This window comes from Lagopus leucura, unplaced genomic scaffold, assembly GCF_019238085.1.
Source record: "Lagopus leucura isolate 7727_CA_CO unplaced genomic scaffold, USGS_WTPT01 Super-Scaffold_100012, whole genome shotgun sequence".
In the NCBI taxonomy this organism is placed as follows: Eukaryota; Metazoa; Chordata; class Aves; order Galliformes; family Phasianidae; genus Lagopus; species Lagopus leucura.
Genome location: NW_024962267.1, coordinates 21,044,541 through 21,071,469, shown reverse-complemented (window position 1 = coordinate 21,071,469; position 26,929 = coordinate 21,044,541). Strand labels below are relative to the sequence as shown.

The 26,929-nt window shown below is 44.6% G+C and overlaps 1 protein-coding gene across 1 annotated transcript; it reads left to right on the top strand.

Moving 5' to 3' along the window:
• On the top strand, positions 1 to 26,929 carry LOC122181796 (minichromosome maintenance complex component 3 associated protein). The gene is made up of 27 exons (XM_042874528.1): positions 1 to 888; positions 1,643 to 1,721; positions 2,844 to 2,991; positions 3,627 to 3,823; positions 4,880 to 5,019; positions 5,505 to 5,702; positions 5,895 to 6,163; positions 6,747 to 6,909; positions 7,609 to 7,769; positions 9,066 to 9,310; positions 9,998 to 10,188; positions 12,641 to 12,741; positions 14,836 to 14,967; positions 15,528 to 15,641; positions 16,139 to 16,291; positions 17,579 to 17,776; positions 18,012 to 18,080; positions 18,585 to 18,719; positions 19,076 to 19,229; positions 19,671 to 19,929; positions 20,288 to 20,385; positions 21,174 to 21,564; positions 21,745 to 21,999; positions 22,723 to 22,852; positions 23,682 to 23,876; positions 24,526 to 24,676; positions 25,170 to 26,929. The coding sequence occupies exons 1-27, from the start codon at positions 1 to 3 to the stop codon at positions 25,326 to 25,328; spliced, it is 5,373 nt and encodes a 1,790-aa protein (XP_042730462.1). The 3' UTR covers positions 25,329 to 26,929.

Here is a 26,929-nt window from a genome sequence, read left to right as displayed (position 1 = left end):
ATGAACGCCAGCGGTCCGTTCCGCGGCCCTCCCGCCTTCCCGCCGCGCTTCGGCCAGGCCGCTGCGCCGCCCTTCGTCCCCGCGCCGCCCTACGGGCCGGGCCGGGCGGCGGGCAACGCGGGCTTCAGCTTCAAGCCGCCCACCGACCTGGGCGGCCTCCCGGCGCCGAGCGACGCGGCGGGCGGGGCCTTCGCGCCGCCGGAGTTCCGCTTCAAGGCGCCCGACGGCCCGGCCGCCTTCACCTTCTCGCCGCCCTTCGGCTTCGCGCCCGAGGCGACGGGACACGAGCCACCGGCGCCCGCCGCCGGCTTCTCTTTCTCGCGGCCCGCCCCGCCGCTCGGCCGCCCCGAGGAGGGCTCCGCGCGGCCGCCGTTGAACACCGCGGAGGAGGCGGGCGAGGCGGTGCCGAAAGGGCTGAAGCGGAAGGAGGAGCGGGAGCGCTCGCCGCGGCGGACGACGGCGTCGGGCGGGCGGGTGGCAGCGCCGCCGGAGAAACGCGCCGTGCTGCTGAGCCGGCCCCGCGGCGGGGCCCTGTTCGGCCGCACGCTGCAGGAGGTGCTGCGCAGCCAGGGCCGCGAGCGCGGGGAGCCCGAGCGGGGCGCGGCCGAGGAGCCGGCGGCCGAGGGCCGGGAGATGCCGCACCCGGCGAGGCTCGGGCCGGCGGACGGCGCTCCCGTCGCTCCGGCGCGCAGAGCGAGGGGCGACGATGGCACCGACGGCCTGAGCGGCGCGGCGCCGGGTGAGCTAACGGCCATCCAGTGCAAAAATGTCCCCGACTACCTCAACGACAGGACGGTGCTGGAGAAGCACTTCGGGCAGTTCGTGAAAGTCCGCCGGGTCATGACGCGCAGGAATAAGAAGACGGCCGTCGTCCACTTCTTTGACCACGTAAGTTTTGGGGGCTGGCGGCGAGGGAGCGGGGGTTAACCTGAGTGCTGCAGCCTGGCGCGGGGCCGGGCTGGATGTTAGGAAGTAACTGTCGTCCGGAAGAGTGGTGGGGCGTTGGAACAGGCAGCCTGGGGAGGTGGTGGAGTCACTGCCCTCGGAGGCGTTCGAGAAGAGGGTGATTGAGGCGTCGAGGGACGTGGTCGGTGTGGCACGGTGGGGTGGGCTGACGGTTGGACTGGATGATCTTAGGAGTCTTTTACAGCCTTTGTGATTCTGTGATTAGTGCGCAGTTGAACGCCAAATGCGGTAGCATCAAGGGCAACACTATCTTTGCAGGGTGATCCGCTTGTTGGGAATGTTGCTGCTTTGATGAGGCCTGTAGTCCCGTGTGTTCTGCAGTCCCTTAGAAAAGTAATGTGTTGTGGAACACACCCAGCCCCGCCAGTTGCATGGATGTCTCAGGCAGGAGGTTGTGAAGCACTGGCACAGGTTGACCAAGGAGGTGGTCCATGCCCCATCCCTGGAGACATTCACGGTCAGGCTTGACTGGGCTCTGTGCACCTAATCGAGCTGTGGGTGTCCCTTTTCATTGTAAGGGAGATGAACTAGATGGCCTTTAAAGGTCCTTTCCAACTCAAATGATTCTAGGCTAAAAGGCAGCGCCTAGAGGTCTGGGTGTTGGTACATGTTTCTCCAGCAGAAGCTGTCCTTCCTTGTGCTAACAGCTCTTGAGTTCCACTTTGTTTTCTTTCAGGCCTCTGCAGCCCTCGCCAAAAAAAAGGCAAAAGAATTGCACAAAGACATAGTGACATTTTGGCAGAAGAAGAAAACAAGTAAGTCTTGTGTTTCTTGATGTGATGAGCAGGTGATGCGTGGTACAGTGGGTAATGGCACAGGTACTGGGGAGAGAGGGAGGATATTTTAAAGCATGTAGTTGCATACAGAATTATTTCTCTGCCTTCACAAAATAAGAATAGCTCCCAGGAAGCCTAGGAGCCAGTAAGGGGGCTATCCCCAGCCCTCTGCTTGAGATTCAGGCAAAAGGAGATGCTGGTGTTGGCTATTCATCTCCCCAGGTGAGTATTTGAATTGCCAAGTGCTTCCCTTTAATTTTATGAATCAGAGTTTGTAGCTCTAAGTTCCTGGCTTGAAGATATGTTTCAGAATGAGTGAATGGCTTGCCACAGCTTTGACCAACCCAGGAACTAAGTTTCACAGCAAGAGAGCAGCTGTAGAGTTGTTTTCCTGAGAAGAAATATCTCAAAGCAACAGCTGTAAGGACGCTTTTGTCATGTTATTTTGGCATTAAGGTCTACAGAAACCTGGATGGCAGTATTCTATACTAACTAATCTGGGAGAGTGTGAGAAATCCAGCTGGCTGAGAAATTTGTTCTTTTTCTTTTCGACTTAACTCTTGAAGAGGCATGTCAACCCCAGCCTGAGCTTGGGATGTGTGAATTGTTCAAGTACCTCAGGAGCACTGAAAATGTTGTGACAGTCGTAGTTTTTGTTGGTAAAACAGATTAAATACCAGGTGTTCTGTTTTTTGTGGTTTTGCATCAGTTTGTCACTGAGCAAGGCTGAACCAGGCCACCGGGTATTGAGCTGTGGGTTTTGAGTTATAACCCAAATTCAAAAGAACTAAAATTTGATGCCCAGACTTCATTTACTGGCAATGTGCTGAATAATTGCATTTACTGCTTAGCAGTGTTTTATTCAAGAATGCTTTTCCTTTATGGAACTCTAAAGCTAACCAGAAATTAGTGGGTGTCATTGGTGCAACTTCCAGTGCAGGCTGTCCTATTAGTGTTGTGTGCATCCATGAGGTTGTAACTGGAATAATATTATCAGAAAATAAAGCCAATTACTCACTACACTGCTGGGGAGTTGAGGCAAAAAGCTGTTGCGGAAATTATTTGCTGAGTACCTGTCTTGATGTTTATATGTCACTTTAGGCCCAGCAAAAAGAGAATTTTCATCCAAGGAGAAGAAAGCAAGTGAAGAGGAAGGAAGGCAAAGCAGTGAAGAGCAAAACTACCAGCATTCCCCTCTTCGAAAACCTTTAATAAGATCTTCTGCCAGCGCTGCAATGCCTGGTAGAAGGTATGTACGAGTGTTCTCTAAGAATCTGTCAGGATGGATGGGCAAAAGTGATCAGTGTGTGCTGAGTAGTGATGTTCTTAGCAAGAGAGTGTGCTTCTTCTATCTGCTGGCATACATTCATTTTAAACATGTGGCTTTTTGGCTGAATTGGAGTTACAAATCTCACATTTTGTCAGATGCTTCTGACTGCATATTAAGGCTTTTTATTTCTTCAGTCTTCTTTTTTTTTTTTTTTAAAGCGTTTTTGTTTGTTCATTTTTTACAACATGAGAAACAGCTATAACAGCGAGGCTTAAGAAAATGGTGAAAAACAGTGCAAAGCTCTCGTAAGGCCAAGCAGTGACCGACTGTGTTGGGTGGTCTTGGTTAAACTGGTTTCTGAAGTGAGTGGTTTCATTCGTTGACAAAAACGGATCTGTGGAATTAGTCCTCTTTTCAGAGAAGCTATGAGTTAGGTCGTTGTATTTTTGTACTTAGAGAATGGGCTTTATGCAGGAGACCTGCTTTATGCCAGGTGCTGAAGCTGCAGGCTTTTTTTGTACCTTCTTCTGTAGCACCTTAATGGTTTGCCTAGTTGGACAGTGATTATTTGGTGTGTGTTGTCATGCACTTACAAGTAATATGCTTGGTTTTAGCTCTCCGGCAAAGAAGCCTGGTCTTCGAAAGGCTCTGCAGTTTGAAGTAGATCTGTTTGATTCTGGTTCTGAAGGACAGAACTCAGAAGCCATGGGAGCTTCGTTGTCATCTCTGAGTAACCTGGTAGGATTAGTGGCAGAGACATCTGAGGAAAGATACCGTCTTTTGGACCAAAGAGACAAAATCATGCGACAAGGTACTGTTCTTATTCTTGTGTTCTTACCCTTCACACCTTTCTGTTGGGGTAGATTGTTGTATACGCTCATTTCTTGTAGAGCAACAAAATCTGTGTGTTTTATTGCACACATATATTTATGTATGATGAATAGCAAATTGTTCATCTTTGAATGAATTCCTGAGTATTTTTGAGTGTATTTTGACAGTGTTGTATTGGCACAAAACACTATATTACTAACGGGTAGAAAATTAGCAGGGACAAGGACTTATTTGCCTTCTTTGTTCCGCAGTCCTCATCAGTTACAAGGTCAATTAAGCCACCCCAAGTAACTGTGCCATCATGTGTACCTGGCTTGTAAAACACGGGGTCATGGTTTTCTTGATCCTGGGGGATGCCACATAGGGCAGTTTTCACCTCTGCAGGTTCTTCCAAGAAAGCTGACCAAAGGCTCGCAGCATTTCTCTAAAAGGACACTATTAAGTAAAGCTGGTCATTATTTCAGTAAATATTTGCTTGTTTCACTATTCTGATTTGTAAATTATTTCATCCTATTCCTGTTCTTTCAAAGCTGATTTTATTAAAATTTTGTTTTTTAAAATCAGCAAACATTTGTTCTCACTTGGCATGGGATTGGTGGTGCTTGGTTAGAAGGCAAAACAGGATAGGCTTTTAGGATATAAAGCATCAGGTGTCTCTTACAGACTGACATTTTCAGCAAGAGTCTCGATATCCATGGGACAGTATGAGAAGCTTCTCCAGAGGAGCAGTGCAGACCTGGGACAGTGCAGGTCCTAGCACAGGGGAACTCCATCCTTGTGTATTTCCAGCTGATCCTGCTCCAATGGGAGGCTGTTTGGGATCCCCTATGGATCCTGTCACATCAGCTTTTCTGGGAACCCTTACCTTTGTCGGAGTGCTTCTTGACATCCATCCACTGCCCAGTGTTCAGACTGCAGCTGAGGCAGATGCTGCTCTGGGCTGCACATTAAGAAATAGCTTGTCATGAAAACAAAAGGACAGATGCTTAATGTTACACTTTCAGTTTCTTTCTTCTTTTTTTTTTTTTTTTTTTAGCTCGAATAAAAAGGACTGATCTTGGAAAAGCAAAAACTATTGTGGGCACTTGTCCAGACATGTGCCCTGAAAAGGAGCGGTATATGAGAGAGACGAGAAACCAGCTTAGTATCTTTGAGTTGCTGCTAGGATCTGACAAGGTATGAGCCCTCTGTAAGCTGGAGTTTGCTGTTCCCACCTCATCCATTCATTTGCTCCTTACATAAAGCTGTCCTTGTTGTTTAGCTGATTACAAGGTTAGTTCTAGGGGTGAATTTTGTGAGCCGTTTCCTTAACCTGTCTTTAGTGGTTGTAAAACAAGAGTGCTAGGCAATTGCTGTTTAACTGGTACAGTAACCTTTTCTGTTTAGTTCCAGACAGCTTTTAGATTTGTAGTTCTGGTAGTGGCGTAGAGGTCCTGAAGGCGATGAGTTAAAGATTGCCAAGTCAGCTGCTGTTGTAAAATAAAATGTATTTGCTGTGGTAGCAGAACCAACATGGGCTGTTGGTGTCAACTCTGGAAACTCAGACTACTCTGCCTTAGTAGTCTGCTCCTTGCTAAAGTAAATTCATGCATGTGATGAAATTCTTCTGAAGGATTAAAAAAGGCCCCTTGGTTTTCAGTTCTTTTCTCTGCTTCTTGCAGGTAAATCATGCAGCAGCAATCAAGGAATATAGCAGGTCTTCAGCAGACCAGGAGGAACCTTTGCCACATGAATTGAGACCCTCTGAAGTGTTGAGCATGACCATGGACTATTTAGTGACAAACATTATGGACCAAGGAGAAGGAAACTACCGAGAGTGGTATGACTTTGTCTGGAACAGAACTCGGGGAATAAGAAAGGTAAGCACTAGTGGATGGAAATGTTTGATGATAGAAAATAGTCACATAATGTTGTAAAACGTGAGGAAAAAGCAGTGCTTGAAAGCTGACACAGAGCACAGTCAAAATGAGTCTTCTGAAGGTAGCATTAAATGACTACTTTTCAGCTTTAGTTTAAAATGAATTTAATGGTTTGTTAATTGTTCTGGTTAGGATATAACCCAGCAGCATCTCTGCAACCCGCTGATGGTGTCTCTGATTGAGAAGTGCACTCGCTTTCACATCCATTGTGCTCACCACCTGTGTGAAGAGCCCATGTCCTCCTTTGATGCCAAAATCAACAATGAGAACATGACAAAATGCTTACAGAGCTTGAAGGAGATGTATCAGGACCTGGCCAACAAAGGAATTTACTGCAAGAGTGAAGCAGAGTTCAGAGGTTACAGTGTTTTGCTGAATCTCAACAAGGGTGATATTCTCAGGTGGGAATGACAAATATCACTAGGTTTCTCTCTTGCATTTGGATAGAAATTAGAATTAAGTCCAGGCAAGTTGCACAGGAAATGATGACTTTCAATCTGCTTTGCCAAAGCAAAGCTGTAGTATGCTGTTGTAATGATACTGTAATTTTTGATAGGTCAGTATGCTGTTGTAATGTTACTGTAATTTTTGATAGGTCAGTAGAAGTATCTTTTTTTTTTTTTTTTTTTTTTTTTAAAAGGAAAGAAAAAGGTAACTATGCAATCTTAACAGCTTTGTCTCCAGTAGGATCAAGGAAAATACATTTTGTAGACAATGTTATACTCTGCTTTTCAGTTCACCCTCCCAGTTGCCTTCTTTTCTAGAAGTTGAAGTGAAGTACCTAATAAATAACATACTAATTATATGAGTATAATTAAAAAATGAGTGAATACTGCAGCAAATTTAGCTCATACCTATTGGTAACTTGGAATTACAGTTAGGATCCTTAAGTGAGATATACAGCTTCCATTGTGTTACAAGTTGCTGTCCAGCTGGGATTGTTAATATAGTGCCAAAGGTTTGTCTCTGTTTTTGTCTCCACAGGGAAGTGCAGCAGTTTCATCCAGAGGTTAGAAACTCCCCTGAAGTTAGATTTGCAGTTCAAGCTTTTGCTGCACTAAACAGCAACAACTTTGTGAGGTTTTTCAAATTAGTGCAGGCAGCTTCCTATCTGAATGCCTGTCTCTTACATTGTTATTTCAACCAGGTGAGAAAAAGAAAATGGGTGTATGTGTGCATGTATGTCTGTAGTTAACTTGTAAAGGTGTCTGGGTCTTCTGCAAGGAAATTATTTCAGGAAAAAAAACACAGTTTTTTTGGACATTTTATAAGCCTTTTGAAAAAATTACATGAGTTTTCTACCCAGTTATAAAAGGCAAATACTACTTGTGCTTTCAGAAGCCCTTGCGAGCTTTTTCTCCTGCACAAGACTTGTGAGGGGACATGCTCAAAATGAGCAGCATAGAAGAGGAATGGAAACTGGAAAGCAAGTGCACAGCACTTAAAGCTAAATCTAAATAATTATTTATGTGAATGCTTGATAACATAGAGTTTAAGTTCAAGGAGGGAAGATTTAGATTGGGTATCAGGGAGAAGATCTTAACAGAGAGAGTGGTGAGGTGCTGGAACAGCTGTGCAGAGAGGCTGTGGATGCCCCGTCTCTGGAGGTGTTCAGGGCCAGCTTGGGTGGGACCCTGGGCAGCCAGGTCTAGTACCAGAGCTGGAGGTTGGTGGCCCTACCTGTGGCAGGGGGGATGGAACTCAGTGATCCTTTACATTCATTCTGACCCAAGCCATTCTGTGATTCTATGATAACAAAGTGCTGCTTTGTTTTAAAGGCAGTTTTTGTGTTTGGAGGTTACTTAGTAGTTTAAATATATGACTCCTGTTTTTATTGTACCCTCAGATTCGTAAAGATGCGCTCAAGTCTCTCAATATTGCCTACACTGTGAGCACCCAAAGATGTACAGTGTTTCCCTTGGATCACCTGGTCCGTATGCTACTATTCAAAGACTGTGAGGAAGCAACTGATTTTATAAGTTACTATGGCCTGAGTGTATCTGATAAGTAAGTGTAAAGAAGAAGGAGAATCTTCCCACTCCCTGGAAACGTTCCAGGCCAGGCTGGATGGGGCTTTGAGCAACCTGGTCCCGAGGGAGGCGTCCCTGCCTGTAGCGGGGGTTGGAACTAGATGGTCTTAAAGGTCCCTTCCTGCCCAAACCATTCTGTACTTCTGTGTGTCTGAAAGCATCTGCTGGGGTTAGGCCAATGTTGGCCAAAGGATTTGCACGGATGGGCCACTGCTGGACTTTGCAGTAAGGAAAACAGGCATACGTGTGTAAGCAAAGTACTGGAATAATGGCTGGCATAAACTGTGCTGTTTGTTCTGTTGTAATTATGAAAAGTTCCTTAATTTTATCTCTCTCCCTGAAGAAATGGGTTTTGTATCCCTGTAATTACTGTGGTTTCCCACTGAAGTGGTGTGGCGTTTATGGTGGTTTTCTTTGTTGTTGTTTTGTGTTTGATTGTTTGGCTTTTTTTTTTTTTTTTTTTTTTTTTAGTTTTGATTTTCTTTTTGGACCCATGCATCACCTTTTTTGATGAAGGGTTTCAAGGACACAAAATTACTTCCAGCTTCTAAATTGTAAAAGGGATGGAGGGAAAGACATTTCCTTCAAAAAAGGGCTGTGTATTAAGCTTGGTCTCCATTCGGCTCAAGGGACTTCCTCCCTAAAATGAGATCTGGATAACTCAATCAAAGAAAACTTTTATTTTAGCTTCTTACCTTGCAGTTGTATTTCGTGAAGTTGTAGCTTTGCAGGAAGTGAGAATACAAATACTCTGAAAAAACTGGCCTTATGATTCATGCAGGACAGGATGAAACTGAGTAGCACAAACAGCTTTAGAAAGAAAGAGAGTATAAGCATGGCAGTTAGTGCTCTATTTTCTCTTAATATTTGGTTTGGGAATAGTGAGTGAGTAAAACTGAAGGGTGCCAAGATTAGAAGAAGACTACAGGTTTTAAAATGGCTTCTGTAGATGTTCTGGCATCTGCTGTGTGGAAGGTAGCTGATGTAAATACACAGTTAATAAAGATTAACGGGAGATTTGCCAGAATTGTCCGTGCTGGTGCCTGGAAATGTCAGTGGTCCGTGTCCTCTGCCTGGGTGAAAAGCTGTGGGGGCAGCGCTCTTGCTTTCCCAGCTTTGGTTACAGCCATTGATTGATGTCCAGGCGCTGGGGAGCAATCTTGAGTGCCTCGTATCTGTCTCACTTTGCCCCACTAAGCTGTCCAGGTGGAAACGTGTAGGTTACTGGGACTTGGAGTGTGTACTCTTCTGACTCTGTTTTTTTTTCCCCCAGTACTTATGTGGAGCTGAATCGCTCTGCTTTTTTGGAGCCTGATGGATTACCCAAACCTCATAAATCGCTGTTTGTCAGTCAGAAGCTGACAGTCTCAGTTGGGGAAGTTGTAAATGGCAGGCCACTGCCACCGGTGCCTCACCATGTGCCTGTGTCTAGCTTCAATGGACAGAGCAAATATATTGGTGGAATTGCTGCTGGAGATCAAGCTGGTAGTAACCAAAAATCAAGTATGGAAGCAGCAGGTAAGAGTAAGTATGCATTTTAGGTACTGCTCAGGAGCACTGTTGTTTTGTTTTACAAAGCAGAAGTTGTTCATTGCTCATATGAGTTGAAATTGCATGGAAATTTGGGTGTAATGAAAGTACATTTTGATGTAAAAGTGCTTACATGTGTGTGAAAACTAAGAAAACATCATGATTAATAAACAGAAAACACACTGATGGAAATGAGCTTTATTTTTACCAGTGTATGTGAAATTGCTATGTATTATTTATTTCAGATGGCCAGCTTCTCTTTACACCTTTTGTGTAGTTTGTTCCCACTCTGCAAATAACCGTTTTCTCTTTCAGGCTGAATTTTTACTTCATTTGTGTTGAAAACACAGATGCTTCTACTTTATAAAATAGGCAGATGTTTAGATGCTAGGTGGTGTGCTTTTCCTGAAACTATTACATTGGAGATGTATACACTTGATGTTGGAAGTAATGTGCATTAATATTTGAGTATTTTATAAAACATTCATGTTATAGAAATTGATTTGCTACCTTTATATTCAAGGTAGCACTGTAGACTACACTGTAGACTACTAATGGGACTTACCAGACCAGCTTGCTTTGCAAGATACCAAGCAACAAGAGGAGTTTAGCTTATATTTGTGACTGAATGGATTTCCTTTATTTTCTCTTTTTCTGCTGACTCACCTGCCAAAGAAGGAAGAGTGGAAAGCAAAGGTGTGGATTTAGATGTCCCAGCAGTAAGAGTCCACACACCAGCTCATCTTCTGCCCTCACTTTTACCTCATCCTCTCATGTCAGCGCTGCCTCCTGCACAGACAATTTCCCAATCTGCTGCACAGCCTGATGCTCTTCCTTCAAAGCCTCAGCCAGTGTACACAGACACGGTAAGGAAATCCAAAATTCATAGAGTCATAGAATCACCTGGGTTGAAAAGGATCACAGTGATCATCTAGTTTCAACCTGCCTACCACAGGCAGGTTTGCCAACCAGCAGACCAGGCTGCCCAGAGCCACATCCAGCCTGGGCCTTGAATGCCTCCAGGGATGGGGCATCCACAGCCTCCTTTGGCAACCTGTTCCAGTTCCACCCACCGCCCTCTGTGTGAAAGACTTCCCCCTAATATCTTACCTGAACCTCCCGTCTCTGTTTAAAACCATTCCCCTTTATCCTATCACTATCCACCCTCGTTCTGGATATTCCTCCTCCAGTTCATACGCTCCTTTCAAGTACTGGAAGGCCACCATGAGGTCTCCCCGCAGCTTCTCCAAGCTAAACAAGCCCAGTTCCCTCAACCTTTCCTCACAGCAGAGCTGCTCCAGCCCTCTGCTCATCTCAGTGCCTCCTCTGGACCTGCTCCAAGAGCTCCACGTCCTTCCTGTGCCGGGGGCCCCAGGCCTGGACGCAGCGCTGCAGATGGGACCTCATAAGAGCCGAGCAGAGGGGGACGATCGCCTCCCTCTCCCTGCTGGCCACCCCTTTTTTAATGCAGCCCAGAACACAGCTGGCCTTCCAGGCTGCAGGTGCACACTGCTGCCTCGTGTCCAGCTTCTCGTCCACCAGGACCCCCAAGTCCTTCTCCGCAGGGCTGCTCTCAAGGAGATTTTCCCCCAGTCTGTATCAATACCTGGGATTGCCCCGACCCAGTGGAGCACCTTGCACTTGGCTTTGTTGAACCTCATTTGGTTTTCATGGGCCCACTTCTCCAGCCTGTTGAGATCCCTCTGGATGGCTTCCCTTCCTTCCAGTGTATCGACTGCACCCATCTTGGTGTAATCACAAACTTGCTGAGGATGCACTTGATGCCATCGTCTGTCATTGATGAAGATGTTGAAGAGCACCAGTCCCAAGACCAATCCGAGGGACACCACTGGTGACCAGCCTCCACCCTGACACAGAACCACTGATCACAGCCCTTTGGCTGCATCCAGCCAACCAATTCCTGATCCATCCAACAGTCCATCCTTCAAATCCTCACCTGTCCAATTTAGAGAGAAGGATATGGTGAGGGACCATGTCAAAGGCCTCGCAGAAGTCCAGGTAGATGAGATCCGCCACTCTTCCTCTGTCCACTGATGCTGTCCTTTGATCATAGAAGTCCACCAGATTGGTCAGGCAAGATCTGCCATTGGTGAAGATATGCTGGATGTCTCAGATCACCTCTTTGTCTTATATGTGCCTTAACAAAGCTTCTGGGAGGATCTGCTCCATGATCTTCCCAGGCACAGAGGTGAGGCTCACTGGCCTGTAGTTCCCCAGGTCTTCCTTTCTCCCTTTCTTAAAAATGGGAGTAACGTTTCCCTTTTTCCAGTCACCAGGGACTTCACCAGACAGCTTTGACTTTTCAAATATGATGGAGAGTGTCTTGGCAACCACATCAGCCATCTCTTTCAGAACCCTGGGACGGATATCATCCAGCTCCATGGACTTACGTACGTTCAGTTTCATGAAGCAGTCTTGGACTTGTTCCACTGTTACAGTGGGATGGAATCTGCTCCTCTGACCCACACTGGGTGAGAGTGTGGACCCTGGGCTTTTCAGGGTCCTGGCAGACATGGGGAGGAACCTGACCATCAGTGAAGACCAAGGCAAAGCACTTACTGAGCACCTCGGCTTTTTCCATGTCTGAGGGGCCTGTTCTCTGTCCTCATTTATCAGAGGGGGAATGTTCTCCTTGGCCTTTCTCCTCCTGCTAATGTACCTGAAGAACCCCTTGTTATCTTTCAAATCCCTTGTCAAGTTCAGCTCTATCTGTGCATTGTCTTTCCTAATCTTATTTCTACACATGCAGACAACGTCCCTATATTCTTCCCAGGCAACCCTGCTTCCACTTCCTGTACGTTTCCCTCTTTTCCTCCAGTTTAAGCTGCAGGTCCTTGCTCAGCCATGCTGGTTGCCTGCTTCCTCTGCTCAATTTCTTCTGCTGGGGGATTGAGAGCTCTTGTGCTCAAGCAATCCATCAGTTATGATGGAGTATTTGGGAAAACTGTGTAAAGTATAATAAAAAGCAACTGAGATCTTACAGATCTTTGTTCAGAACCTTCACATAATTCAGAGGGGACACTGCTTGGTTGCTTTTGTTTCTGGGCTGTTACTGCATGGCTCTTAAAATAAATGTAGAGTTTCCGGGCTGTTGTACTTCATGACCTTAGTTTGTTGTGTAAGTAGAAATAAGGTGATGTGGTTGCTAATTGCAGTCTCGTAAACAAGGCTGGCACACCTCACTCCTGATTCACACCTCACTCCTGATTCACACCTCACTCCCGATTCACGTGTGCACTCAGGCTGTCTTGAGCAGGGCTCCAGTTTGCTTCAACTGCTTCCTCTGCTGTGTTGTAGGATATTGCTGAGGTTGTGGATGGGCTCGTGCACGACGTTGTCAAAGGAGAGTGCAGAGAAGTTGGCAGAGCAGGAGCAGATTATGTGACTGCAGCAATCTGGTAAGGAATGTTCATTGCTGGTATTTCCAAAGTTTATCATCAAAGTTCCAGTTTCCCTTAGCAGCAGTGTGTGTGAAGATAATAAAATTAAGTAAGGCAAGGTCTGTGGTGAAGGAAATCTCACTGATTTAGTTGAGAGAAAAGCAGACGTTTCTTCATAGATCTCTTGGCTTCACACTAGCTTAGCTTAATGAAAGGCTAACTGTAAACGTCTCTGCAAACCTTCATTTGCATGATTAGCACTGCTGCAGCAGCAAATGTGTTGTGGAAGGAAAGCAAGAAGAGTTAAGTCCAGATCTGGCTGATTCTCTAATTCAAGTAATGCTTCCTCCCAGTGCATTTGGTAGGCTCCTGGATGCCCTGGTGGGAAGGAGCATATAGATGTCTGTGGTTCAGTCTCCTGTTCTCAGTGAATTGGTTGTCCATACTAGATCAGATGAGCCCAGATTTGGGCAGAGTCACCCATAACCTTGTCATTAAGTACCAGCGTTAGACCATGAGATGTAATTGATATTTCCTGGAAAAAAAAATAAGGGAACCATTTCAGTCCTTAGAGAGCAGGTCTAAATCTAAGCAACTGGAATTTCCTACTTGCCTACTCTGCAGGAACCCAGATGGACTGATGCACAGTGACAAATCCTACAGAGAATTGACTCCAGTCTTTTGTTGTCCCTCTCAGCTGCCTTTCTCAGATGTGTGTTACACTGCCTTGAGCTTTGTCACAGGCGAGCTGTGCTCCTGTGCTGGCCATCACTATCCCCCAGAAAGCTGCACTTGGGTACCTGCCCTTAAGTGGAGTGGGGTATGCAGCTGCAGTCAAGCTGGAAGGCATTTGGAGTGTCTCCCTCTAAATAAAGGTGTAGGGAGGGAAGATGCCTGATCACTTGCACGTGTACACACACCATTCTGTCTGTGCTGCTCAGTCCTGGCAGGTGTGGTTAGCTCCCCCTAGCCCTCGATTCACCAGAATGTGCTTTGTTAATCCAGAGCTGAGTTGCTGAAGTGGAAGTGGGCTTAAAAATGATTTGCTGCAGCTATTTCTCGGCAAAGACTAGCAAATCCACTGCTTTTACCAATCTGAGAAAACTTCTGTCCCTAACTAGAAATAAAATACTACTAATAATTAAAAATCTGAAATGATTAGCTGAAATGAACATGGTAGAGCCTGAGCAAGCAATAAACTGACTGCTATACTGTAGTGAGGTGGTCTTTACTGCATTTGCACTTGGTTATTTTTCTTTATTTAGAGAAAGAAAATATGAAAATTGAGATTTATTCTGACAGTTTCTTATTGTTTATTCGTAATAAAGTTAAAACTAAGTCAAAATCTGAGTCTGTATGGGTATTTTCAGTCTTCTCCTGTACTGAGACATCTTCATCTTAATGGAAAGTGAAATCTGCATGTGACAAGTTCTTTTTGTTTTTTGTTTTGCTTGGCAGTGGGTAGATGCTGAGGTTACAGAAGTACTGGGTCTTGGTTTTAGCTGAGTTGGAGTTGACTTTGCCTTCAGAGTGTCTGATACGATGCTCTATTCTGGCCTTAGGAGAAAAAACAATGTTGATAACACAGCAATGTTTTAGTTATTGCTGAGCAGTGCTGTGCAGAACCAAGGACATCTCAGTTTCTCAGCTTCTTTACTGTTATACCAGCAAGTGGGCTGGAGTGGGGGTGGGTGCAAAATCAGCTGGGAGAGGACGGAACCAGGACAGCTGACCCCAGCAGACCAACGAGATGGTCAGTACTGCCTCATGTCATGCTCAGCCTTAAAGCTGGGGTTGAGAAAGAAGGTGGAGTATTTTTTGGCTTCCCAGTTGGCTATGAGGAGAGTGGCTGAGCACTGGTCTGCCTATGGGAGGTGGTGAGTGTTCTTGGTTGTGTTTTCTGGGGTTTTTTTTCCATTTAACAAGTGAAACTGTCTTCAACTCCGTTCCACCAGTGTTCTTGGTTATGTTGTCCTCCCCTGTGCCCTGCTGCAGGGGGGGGAAGTGAACAAGTGATGCTTGGCTGGTGGCTGAGGGCATGGGGTGTGGTGCCCTTTCTTTGAGGTTTTGACTGAAAACTTGCTTTAAAAAGAGAATTCTATTTCCACACAGCACCTCAGAGGCCACCATGAAGGAATTGGTGGCTGAAGTGATGGAGGAAGTCCTCCGACAAGTGGCTGTAACCACATTCAATGCGGAAAGGGAGCGTGTGAAGGAGGAAAGGCGCAGAGTGGAGGAAGAGAGGTGAGCTGTTGCTTTTGCCATCTGGCAGGGTGGGCTGCATCCCCTCTTAGGTACTGTAAGGACAGCAGGTACCAACCTAAGTGTTCATGCATTTACCCAGGCCCTGTGTCTCTGTCAGCTGTTGGTGCTGCTCAGTTTGTGTCATTCGGAGCTGCCCTGCGATCACTCAGGCTGTCACTTCCCTATTCTTGGGAATAGTGTGATCTGCTGGTTAGTATTTTGTTGACCTCCTGGAGCCACTGTGAAAATCGTAGATGGGATTGTTTGGGAACTTCTAATCAGCTGGAGCTTCCAGAGAGGGAGGTGCTTCCTGGCCCTGCTGTACACATGAGTTTTTTTCTTTTGAGGGAACTGCTTGTCTGTAGCTTACTGAGTAAGAAGTAGCCTAAATGTTACTTATGATTAATGAGACTTGGTTATGTGCAAGCTAATTCTCTCTTTTTTTTTTTTTTTTTTTTTTTTTTTTTTTTTTTTGCAGTGAGCTAACTGTGGGTTATAGGTAGCACATAGGTTACCAAGTGTCAGGCTTGCTTATGTAAATCTGTACTCTGTCCTTCTAGGCAGAGGCAGGAAAGAGAGCAGTTAATAAAGCAGTTGAGTCAGTTGGTGAGTATAGAGCTAATGGAAGAAGTAATAAACGAGACTGTTCAAGAAGCTTCAGCCAGTGAATTAAAGTAAGTATAACATTCTCTATGCTATACTTTGCTGTAGGTGCTTTATAAAAGGCAATAGTTCATCGGGAAATGCTGTGCTCCTTGCTTGGCTTTCTCTAAGCTCCTCTTCCGTTAAGTTAATTTAAAGAGAGGGCAAGTGTACTTGACCGTGCAGAATGATATCAGATTGCCTTTGCAGTAGCAGTCCTCCAGGGTGGAGGTTGTAGTCTATCTTGTGAACACGGCTGCCTTGTGTGCTTACTTTCACTAGAACTTCCTTACAGCTCAGCTGTGGATTTTCCTCTTGTAGGCTCTTCTTTGGAAGTCTGTGATCAGTGTAAAAGTTGAATGACTTTGGATTTGACTGCAGGCCTTATTTAAAATTGCTACAGTGTACAAAGGTGGAAAATCCCTCCTCTTTGCTAGCTGCGTTGGTGATCTTGCCCGTTTGTGTCTTGGCTAGTTGTTTTAGTATCTTCTCTGGCCTTTGCCTCACTAAAAGTTTTGTCTTGCATTAGATGTGCCTTAGAAAGAGACCAGCAAGCCCGCATTGCCCGGTGCTCGGAAGAAGTCTGTGGTCATGTCATGGATCTCTTCTTGGAGGATGAGATTTTCCAGATTGCAAAAGAAACCATTCAGGAGCTCCAGTGTTTCTGTAAATATTTGCAGAGGTGAGTTGCCTCTCAGTGTGCCTATCCTCTGACAGAAATACTTCTCTCAGGAGCATGGACAAGGACTGGCTAATAGGGCTTAAAAAGCAACTGTCAGGCTTTTTCAGATGGCTTCTGCTATCTAGTTGGCTCCACAGTAAAGGTAGGCTTATTTCCTAGTTACCAGTCTCTAATGTTGCTCAGGTATGTATAGGGAGGGGAACACACCTTCTTAGCGTCAAGTAATGATCTTGGCATGAAGATGCAGTTTCATTAATTCTAGAAATGTGTTATAATTTCCCTTTGGATTCTCTGTATTGGGTGCTTGTTTCTGGGTGTATGCTAAATGCCCAGTAGTTCCTGTGTTGCTCCAAGGCAGAGACTCGTTTCTTCCTGTGCTGTGCTACCTTGTACTGCCAGGTGGAGGTGCATTTCAGGTGGTGTTTTTTTACCAGAGAGAAAGCAGCAGGCTGTTTCCTTTTCTGAGGAACACCTTCCCTTGCAGAGTTCTTCCTGTCCTGAAATTAAGTTTGGTGTCTCTTCAGGACTGATAGCAGGCATAGCAAAGAGTAAGGAAGAGCTTAAAGCTATCTGGGGGGTGATGAAAATACATGTAGCAGTCAAGATGACTGGGTGATTGGGAGTATTGTTATATGTCCCAAAAATACCTGTAAAAACAACTCTTTAAAAACAAAGCAAGAAAGAGGCCTTTTTTCTTTTTTTTTTTTTTTTTTTAATTTTAGTAGATGTTGGTGTTTCCAGCAACCTCTTGAGTGTTAAAGAAATTTTAACTGATCATATGTTTAAAAAACAAAAAAAGAAACCCAAAAAGCCAACAAAACCTTTTATATGTGCTAGGAATAAGCATGCTGAAAATGGAGAAGGAAAGCTGCAGTTGAACTTTCGTGTGGGGAGTTCTTGGGTTACAGTTTGGATTGCTAAGCAAGGATGAGATGGAAGAGAGGCAGTCCTGCTTTCATTCTGTGATCTGTCTGACCACTGAAAGCGTGGCTTCCTCAGAAGAAAGCTCCTGTCTCCTTTCATTGTTGTGCTTTTTCTTTGTTTTTTTTTCTGTTTTACTTTTTTTTTAAAAATGAAGCACAAAGCAGACTGTTTATGATGCTGAACACGTATAGTTGGCAGGTCTCAGCCAGTGCTGAGCTGTGAGTCCACAGTTCTGTGCAATTGCACCACCTCCACTGGGCAGACTCAGACTGACAGCCTGATCCAATCTGAAGAGCAAAGAGAAGAGCCCTGTTGGACTGCAGAAGATTTAATTAACAGGACCTTATTTACTCTCTTCTGAAGGTGGAGGGAGGCAGTGGCAGCTCGAACAAAGCTGAAACGTCAAATGAGGGCATTTCCAGCTGCTCCGTGCTGCATGGATCCGAAAAATAAACTGAAAGCCCTGTCACCCAGTGCTGAGTGGCCTATAACCATGGAGAACTTATGCAAGAGGATTGTGAACATGGGGAATGGAGGAAAGCTGGGAGTCTCTTGCACGAGGTAAGGATGTTTATGACAGCAGATGGCAATCTGAGTTTTGAAAGCAAATTATCTGCTTCCATTGTGAAAGTTAATTGTTTTGCAGTAAAGACTCAAACCTAATGAAATCATTCTTCCACTAACTGCAACTTTCTAAAGCATCTGTAGTATTTCTCAGGTCGTAATATTCTCAAACTGTAGCTAAAATTCCTGTATTACACAAAAAAAATTGCAACCCAGGGTCTTTTGTTTTCAGATTGAATTGGCTGAGAAACAAGACAGCACATGAAATCAAAGTTCAGCACTTCTATCGGCAGTTGTTGAGGTTTGTTGGCATTTGATCTTTATTTTCTTTCTACAAAATGTGCAACAAATGCCGTAGAACTTGGGAGTGTCATTGCAGAATGGTAAACCATGCTTCAGTGTTCACTTGCAGCCTTGATTCTGTAACTATATTTCGGAAGAGAGAACTGGATAGTAAACTCTTGAAAGTGTTGGGCTCTCTGGACCCATTGCTGTGAGTGTAACCTGAAGAATCTGTGATGTATGTGTAGACACTTTGTAACAATTATTATTGTTTGCTTATCTATTTACTCCTCCTGCTGGGGGGGATCTGGGCAATGTTAGAAGAGTATGAGCCGTAAAGAGGAGTGCAAGGCATTATGAGCCTGGCTCATGGCACAAAGGAATTGATGTTTTTGATGTGCATCAAGGCATTTGTTTTCTTACAACTTATAACTCGTTCTAGACAAGAAAAGCAGCCTTGAGGGGTTCTTTTTTCTTTTTTTTTTTTTTTTTTTTTTTTTTACCAGTTCTGTCTCTCTTTAAGTGATTTAGCATGGACTCCTCTGGATCTCGCTTCATTGATCGCTGAACATATTCCAATTAAACAAGATCAGGTTTTTTGGAAGGTCCTGTTGGTTTTGCCAAATGATGATGACTATGCAGAGGATGACCCCAACAGGTAAGCATTGATTCCATGGTCTCTTTTTCAAGCATAGTGATGGAATGAAGTAAGGGTAGCACTATGCTGTTCCTGATGTCTACTTGTCTCCTGCCATATCAAACTTCCATTTCTTTTTTCCTTCCAAGTACAATAAAAATGAAGTTAGAATTAACTGCAGTGGTCTGTATCTTCTCCCGCTATTGTTCATTGAATTGCTTTTCCTCACGTTGAAAACAGAAAACCTTTAGTTAGGTAATGGAGAATTTCAGGACATCTGATGGACAATCTCCATCTTAGTTAAGTCGATGCTTAACAAGACTTACAGTGCCACTTAAAAAATAAATAAAATGAAAGCACTTCTTGTTGTTTGCTAGGATATTGATAGAGTGGTTGAAGGCCAAGTTCATGAAAGACAGAAGCTGGAAGAAAACTGCTTCATGTGAAGAAGTTAGAATTCAAACACTGACATTGTTTAATTCTTCTGGCGTACAAGGGAGCAGAAACATCAAAGTCAGCGTGTGTGTTAAGGTAAGGGAGGGCAGTCTTGTGACACCTGGCAAGCCATAACATGCACAGTCTTTTTCAGTGAATGTCACGAGGAAGGTTTTCACACTGTGTCCTGTCTGATGGAGAGAGGTGCCACTGGGGGAGGTTGGTTTTTTTGAAAGAACTAGAGAAAAAAGTGTGGATTTGTTTTCTTGTTTCCAGTCCATTGAATAAATGCCTACCTGTATATAGTTTAGCAGTCAGTCCTCAATCCTACCAATTTCAAGTGCTGCGGTGCACTTCTATGTTCACCTGCATTTATTGGAGACTTCGTTCTTATAATTCATTGTCTGAGTTTTGTAGAGCTCCTGGTAATGAATGTCAAAGCTGAATGCTGGTGAAAACGAGCTGCAGTTTTCATTTTTCAGTTCAGAAAATTGCTCTTTGGCTGCTGTACTGTTGTCATCTTTGTTACTTGTGTAGGTGGTACATGGTGTGCTCTCTGACTGTGAGCTTGATGCATCCAGCACACAAAAAGACTTACTTGGGACCAGTGGTCTCATTCTCCTCCTGCCCCCTCGAGTTAGAAGTGAAGATGTGGCAGAAGAAGATGTTTATTGGCTTTCAGCTTTGCTGCAGTTGAAACAGTTACTTCAGGCCAAACCTTTCCAGCCAACAGTTCCACTTCTGGTTCTAGTCCCCAGTCAGGAGGAGGAGGCCGCAGAGAAAGAAGTTGAAGAAGGTATACGGTTGTTTTTGGCTTGTAAATGATGTGAATGCTGAGGGGTCTCAGGTCTACGCAGACTCAGATACACAGCCTAGTAAAAGAGGTGAAGTACAGGAACGCTTCAGTGCTTTGGTGGAAATCCAGATGCATTTACACTTGATCAGTATGGAAACTGGCGAACTATTCTTTATTTTCAGCTTTCCTTTGCAGTCAGTATTTGATCCTGAGAGTTTAGGGGAGGGATGGAGAGGGAAACCACGCAGTGAATGTATGCGGATTGTGAGACTGGGTCAGAGCAGGGGGTGACCATCTGTTGACTGTCACTGTATATGAGTTGCTTTTTATTTTTTATCTTTTGTTTTTATTTACTTAGGTTTAATGCTCCAGGATTTGATTTCAGCCCAGCTTATTTCAGACTACATCATTGTTGAGCTACCAGGTTCTATCAATGACTTAGAAGGCACCAGAAGGGTAAGAACCCTTGCTTGGCTAATCGTTAACCTTTCTTCATTATTAATGCAGTGTAAGGAGCAATCATTACATTTTCTGTAGCTTGAATTGCAGCAGGCTTCTGTAGTGGAATATTTTTTCCTGTTAAATTTTCTTTATTGTAGTTTTTGATTGAAAGTCTTTAACCAGTTTCTTTCATGTACCTGAATTTGCTGGAATCAGGTGCTTGTTAACAGCTGTTCCAATGAAGGGCAGAACTAGCCTAAAACTTCTTCCATTATTGGTGACTGCATTCCTTTAACTGACCAAGATTGGCATTTGCTTCACAGATGATGTTTGTTCTTTCTAATAATGAAAATTGCACAAAATGAAGTACATGGTGCGTGCAAATCCATTCTTGTGTGCCCTGCCTGGTTTGATTAGTGGGGCTGCAGTTGCAGGGTAAGAGAAGAGTGCTAGTGGTGGGTAAGCCTCTTCACCTCATGCTCCCAGTTCTAAAATGCAAAGGTCACTTTGTAGCACTCTTGGCTGATAGGAGGTCACCCTTTCTTGTGTCATCTTCAGTGGTGGATTGAAGGAGGCCTCATGGAAGGAGGGATTGTACAGTACTCTCTGAGACAGCCTCTCCTCATCCTTCAGTTTGACTTGTGCTTGCAAATAATGGCCTGGAGACTGATTAAAAACAATCTACTTGAATTTTGCTGTATAGTATCTTACGTAGTGTTCTATCAAACATAAGATTGCAGGGTTGAATCCTCAGTGTCCCTGTGGAGTGCATTTTCCAACCGCCTGTGCTTTGCGTGTCTTAGATCTCTGCAGCTGTGAGCTGGTTGGTTTCCCAGTGCCCAAACTCCCTTGAGCTCTGCAGTCAGACCCTTCAGGAGTACATTGAGGATGGCATCGATGGTGAATTCGGCAGGCGCTTCTACCATGACTGGAAGGAGAGACACTTAGCTGGCCTGCCATCTCAGGAGCCTGGGGTCATCATAGAGCTGTACAACAGTGTGCTCCAGTTTCTGTCAGAGGTGGCATCCTCAGAGCATCTTTGTGACTTGTCTTGGCCTGTTACTGAGTTTTCGGAGCCCGGGGGTGACAAGCTGATGCCCCACATGGATTGGAACGTGCCTGATCACCTAGCTTGGCTAAAAAAGGCTGTGCTGTCCTTTCAGATCCCCTACCTAGATCTGCCTCCATTAGGTGGTACGTACTTATGTAGCAACATCCTCTTAGCTGCTCATTCCTTCTCTGTTGTGCCTGCTGTGTGCTGAGCTGTCAACTTATATCAACTGATTCTCTCACAGATTCTTGCAGTCTGCTTTGGTATTTGTTGTTGTTGTTACTGTTGTTGTTGTTTTTTGTTTTTTTTTTTCCCTCCTTTAGCTCCTTGGCGTCCTGTTTGCCGAATGATTTTTCAGTATGCATCTCAGATTGCCAGTTCTTCCCATACTCAACCACTGATCCAGTCTCAAGTGGAGAATCTATTGAGAAAAACATACCAGAGGTGGAAAAATGGGCCGTTGGGGAGCACTGGTGATGGACCTCCTGTTGATGAGATCCCTTGGGATGATATCCTGGCAACGTGCATTGATCATAAGCTGAGAGACTGGAAACCACCCAAACTGCCTGTTGCACCAGGTATCGTGTGTCTTATAGCAAGGATGACATTTCCTGCACAACTGTGTTTATTAACTTAACAGTGGTGTCTTTATGCAGGGAGTAGCAAGGAGGGAGCTCTGGTCTTGATCTTTACACTGCAGAATGGCACTGCGCTCTACACACCGTTCTGTAGTGTAGAGTATGTATTTATTGTTGATAATCATTTGAGCTTGTGATTAGAAAGTTTGTTTCTACGTGGGAACATATAATAAGTCCTTCAAGTCCTGTTCTCCCACTGGGAGAGGGTGTTTAAATTGCCTTTACACGCCACATCAGCTCAGGTCACCTGAGATGGAAGACTGCTGCTCATAATGAGCACTTTGATGGATTAATGAAGTTAGTACCTCAAATTCTGCTTACTTAAAATGTAAAGTGTACACGGTTACTTCTGTGCCCTGTTTGGCTTAATTCTAGGCAGTCTGCTTTGAAATGGCTCTTTTCCTTGCTGAACACTGAGTTTAGATGCACAAGAATTTTATAAATGAAGATAGAGGAGCATTTTTTTTTTTTTTTTAAGTCATTCTCAGTAATGTGGTGTGTTGAACAGTAAATCACTCAAAACAAGCCCCTTTCTGCATGCAGAGCACAGTGAGAGGTAACTTGAAAGGTATGATGCTGTTTTCCCTCAAATATCTTTAATATTGAACTTTTCAGGGAAAAATCTGTACTGATAATAAACAGTAGTTTGGGGTTTGTTTGCAGAGGCAGTAAGTGAAGATGGCCAGATTCGTGTGTATTACTTCAAGGAACATTTAAAGAACTTCACTCTCCCTTTTTCATGGGAACAGGCCAGCCTACGCACACAGGAGGAGATCCGGCAGGGCCACAAGAGGTGAGGGAGCTGCTGGCACTGCCTGTGCAAGCCTACTTGAAAAGCATTCGGTTGCCTCTTATGCAACCAGAGCTGTTTAATGAACTCCAATGAGGTTACTTAGGGCCTCTGACAAAGCTGCATAGTGCTATGGTGCCGAGAACCAGCATTGACATTTTCTCAGTGTTCTTTTGTACGTCTTCCCAAAGGGATGTACAAGGGATTTGTTGGAAATTAGACTGTAATTAGATGTGATTTTTAGGGTTGCTTCTCTTGAAGAAATGGGGTTGCTTGGAGCAGCTGCTCAAAGTGTTGTAACTGAAGTTCTGCCAAAGAAGTCACTGCTGTGGCTTTGGAATTAAACTTGTCCACTAGGTAGATGAAGCCTGGAACTAAAATGGTGTGAGGTGTAGGGGAAGACCATAGGGATAAAAATAATTAGCACCCCTTTTATTTGGTAGTGCCTTATTCTTTGCATTTGGTTGTGGCCAGGACCTGTTAAACGGGTTGCAAATTCACTTTGTTTGGCAATTGCATATTAACTTTGCAGTGTTTTGAGTTTAAAAAGAGAACTTGTGCTTGAGTTTTGGGGTAAGAGATTTGAGAGCTCTCAAGAGCCTAGCTTGCTTCTCTACACCCATGCAGATTGGGTGGCTATATTTCATTGGACTGAATCCCAACCCTCTGTCAGTTTCTCTCAAGTCCTGCTTCCCAGTGGTGGTTTGTTAGACTGGGGTAAAAGGAGATCATGTTTGCTAACAGTCATTTACTTCCTGGAATTTCTGTGCTAGTAGGGAAGAATCAACAAACTCATAACATTTTTTTTGTATTTTCTTTCCTCCCATTCCAGGTCAAGGGTAAAATCTCCTGTCTCTTTCAAGAAACCCTGTAGGGTCTCCATGTCAGATCAGTATGGTGCTGGTGTAAGCATTCTGTCAGGGCAAGGAAGGAACATTTCCAGTGCAGATGAACTCACAGCTTCAGCCCAGGACCTCCCAGAGCGCCTGTTAACTCAATTAAAACTGGAGAAAATGGAAAGCAGGAGGTGAGTTACAAGAGCACCATCCTATCCTTGCTGTTCCCATCCAGGGTTGTTAGCAATCGCGAACCTGTATGCATTGGAAAGCTGAAGTCCAGCAGTACTAGGAGTGTAGGCTTGTTTCCTGGTCTGTCTCCACTTCCACATACTCATCAAGTACATCAGTTCAGTGCAGTTCCTTGCTAGCTGTTACTTTTGTTACAGTCCAGCATGATAGAAATTAGTGGAGCTCTGAGTAATGATTGGAAATTGGTCAATGAAGCCACTAATGTTAAAGCTGCATAGTTATATGCAGTGCTCAGTAGTCTCTGTCCATGGGGTCTGTTAAGTTCACCATGGGAATGTTGGTTTGGTGCTAGTAGCAATGCAGATCTCAAAGTCAAAGAACTGAAGTTCTTGAGATTGGCTCAAGGGTTTCCTCTCTTTTCTCCTTTCTCCATCAGTTGGAAGTCTTCAGTTTGCTCAGGTTGTTTCTGAGCCATGTCTTTCAGCAGTGTATTTTTGTAATAGCAGTGGGTGCTGTCTGCTGGAAATGACTGCTGACTTTGGTTCTTTCTTTCAGACACCTCTGAATTCCCAATTCATGTCTTACCCACTGGTTACAAGAACAAAACCAGGCTGCAGTCTGACTGGTGTTCTTGTCCTTTCTTTTCAGGTTTGAAGAACAGTTGCACCAATATCTAGCTGAGGACATTGAGCCCCTTGGTGACCTCGTGGGCTTTCCTCTCTACCTTCCCCAGTCCCTGATCTCCACTCCAACTCTTGCTGGTCCATTGATCAAGAGTCCCATGTCATCTGTTCAAGAGGTAAGACATGGTGGTAGTGAAAACTGGCTCTGAAGAGTATTGTGTGGGTGCCAAACCAGCTGTAATCACAGAAGTTCAGTGGCTGCAACCTTACTGTGCAGTTTTGCGTAGGTTTGGGAAATGAAGAATTGAAAAACTGTGCCCTAGTGTACAAACTTCCCAGGGAGGCTCATACTTTTCTGTAGACCTGAAATGCTGTTAGAATGTATGATGAACTGTTGTCTGCTGCTGGCAGTCGTAATAGTATCCCTTGTAGTGTTGCACACAGGGAGTCGTGGTGGTGGCTGAGGCTACACCTTTGGCTTTGGAATGGACCCAGGAATGCTGGCTCCAGAAATAGCAGAACACGCTATTTTAACCAGGTCTCCTTGGGGGGTCGGAGGTGGCCTCCTTTGTTGTTCTGAAAAGTGGGAGGTCAGTGAATGGAAAGGTCCCATGTTAATGCTAGATAATGCTTCTTTCTCAGTCTCATCTCTCTTTTCCTTCTGACCAGGATGGGAGTGAAGCAAGACTTGAGCTGTCAGTGGATGACCGAAGCCCTGCGCTGTCGGATAGACTGAAGCATTTGCAAAGGCTCCTCAGAGCTAACAGGGAGGGTGAAGTTGCTTCTGAGCTTCACCTCTCTGCCCTGATGGACATGGTGGATATTTGAGCAGAAGTAAAGCACAGGTGTGGATCAAGAGGCTTGGTGAAGAAATCTAGGTCTGGGTGATTCAAAAGAGGAGCTTCTGGGGCATGTTGCAGAAAAAGCAAATGACCTGGGAGAAAAGCAAAGCAGACATTGGGTCTGGGCAGCTCTTGTGTGGCTGCCTTGCAGAGATGATGTGCTGGAGCTCGCTGTGTTCCTTTGGCTCTCTGCTGAGATTTGGCTGGCCTGGGAACTCCTTTGAAGCTGTCCTGTTTCATGGATGTGGAGACTAGTTGAGTGCTGCTGTAGGAAGCCTTAAATTGATGTGCTGTAGCTTTTCTTCCTACCAACTCTCATGTTGACTGCCTCGGTTTGTGCAGAGTTCTGCTGATGCTCTCCTTGCACCCAGTTTTATCTCCCCTGCCTCTGAAGCTTTGTACCATGCTAAGGAACGCTGTTGCAGAGCCAGTATTTTTTGTTACAACTGGAAGTCAATTTCTATAGGAATAGAAATGCGGATAAGGATACTGCTGCTGGGAGGAGTTGGAGAATCGCTCTGTGGGCAGCATGTGAGTAAATATAACATCACCAGGAGAAAGTATTCACATAGTAAGGACCCTTGGAAGCATCAGAAGGATTGGTCTCCACAGACACGGTCCTCAGGATACAGCCCCAGCTCCCTGCTTCTTGATGCAGACGCTACCTTGCAGCAGCACCTTGGTTTGATATGTTTTGTTTGTTGTTTTGTTTTTTTTTTTTTTTCTGCTTAGAAGTGTGTACAATACCCATTATCAAGTAGTGTTACACCACTTTGCTGTATTTTATTTTATTGAAGTGCTCTATGCAAATTCAGACGGATTTTTGGGCTGCCAGGCCCAAGTTTTGTTACGTTGAGTACATACAGCATTAAAACAAACCTATTACTCTACAGTGTAATTGTCATGCTGGAAAAGCAGGATATTTTCTTCAGTAAATAGCTGTGGAAGAAAGATTTGCCTTTTTTTTTTTGGCAGAGCAGACTACCTACATTCTCCAGTTTCTATAAAGCTGTGGCTTTGAAAATTGAAGACCTCTTGTTTTAAATTTAATATTGGTTACTTGTAAGTAGTGAGAAGATGTAGTCCTGGAGTACTGCAGCCATGAACAAGTAACCTTTCTCTTTTTTTAGTTAAAACAGCAGCAGATGATGCTTCTTGGACAGTCCTGCCTCGTGAAATACAATTATTGCTGCTTGGGCAGTAAACGTTTGTCAGCCAGTCAGAGATCATTGGCCAGATTTGCTTCTAATTTTGTTTGGAATTCAGTTCAAATCTGTCACCTGCCTTCCAAAATTAATTTTAAATATATTACTTTTTCCTTGGTTTCCTCTTACACATGGGATAGCAATAGTGACTTAAACTGAAGCACTTGTGCTTTGAGCTGTTCATACTCAGCGTTCTGTTGAGCTGAACTTTGTGACCGTGCATCAGCCTCCTGAGTTACAGAGAGCCGTGCTGCGCTCTGTGCCTGCTGCTCCTGGGAATCTCTTAAGCCAGAATTCAACTGCTACAATGGCTGTTTCACACCGTCTTCATTGTTTCATGTAAATGTTTTTTTGTATCTAATAAATATTTTTGTTGGTGGAA

Coding starts and splice junctions, on each gene's coding strand:
- LOC122181796 (XM_042874528.1), top strand. CDS start 1: ATGAACGCCAGCGGTCCGTTCCGCGGCCCTCCCGCCTTCCCGCCGCGC. Junction 6,164..6,746: donor AACAAGGGTGATATTCTCAG/GTGGGAATGACA, acceptor TTGTCTCCACAG/GGAAGTGCAGCAGTTTCATC. Junction 12,742..14,835: donor TATGTGACTGCAGCAATCTG/GTAAGGAATGTT, acceptor ATTTCCACACAG/CACCTCAGAGGCCACCATGA.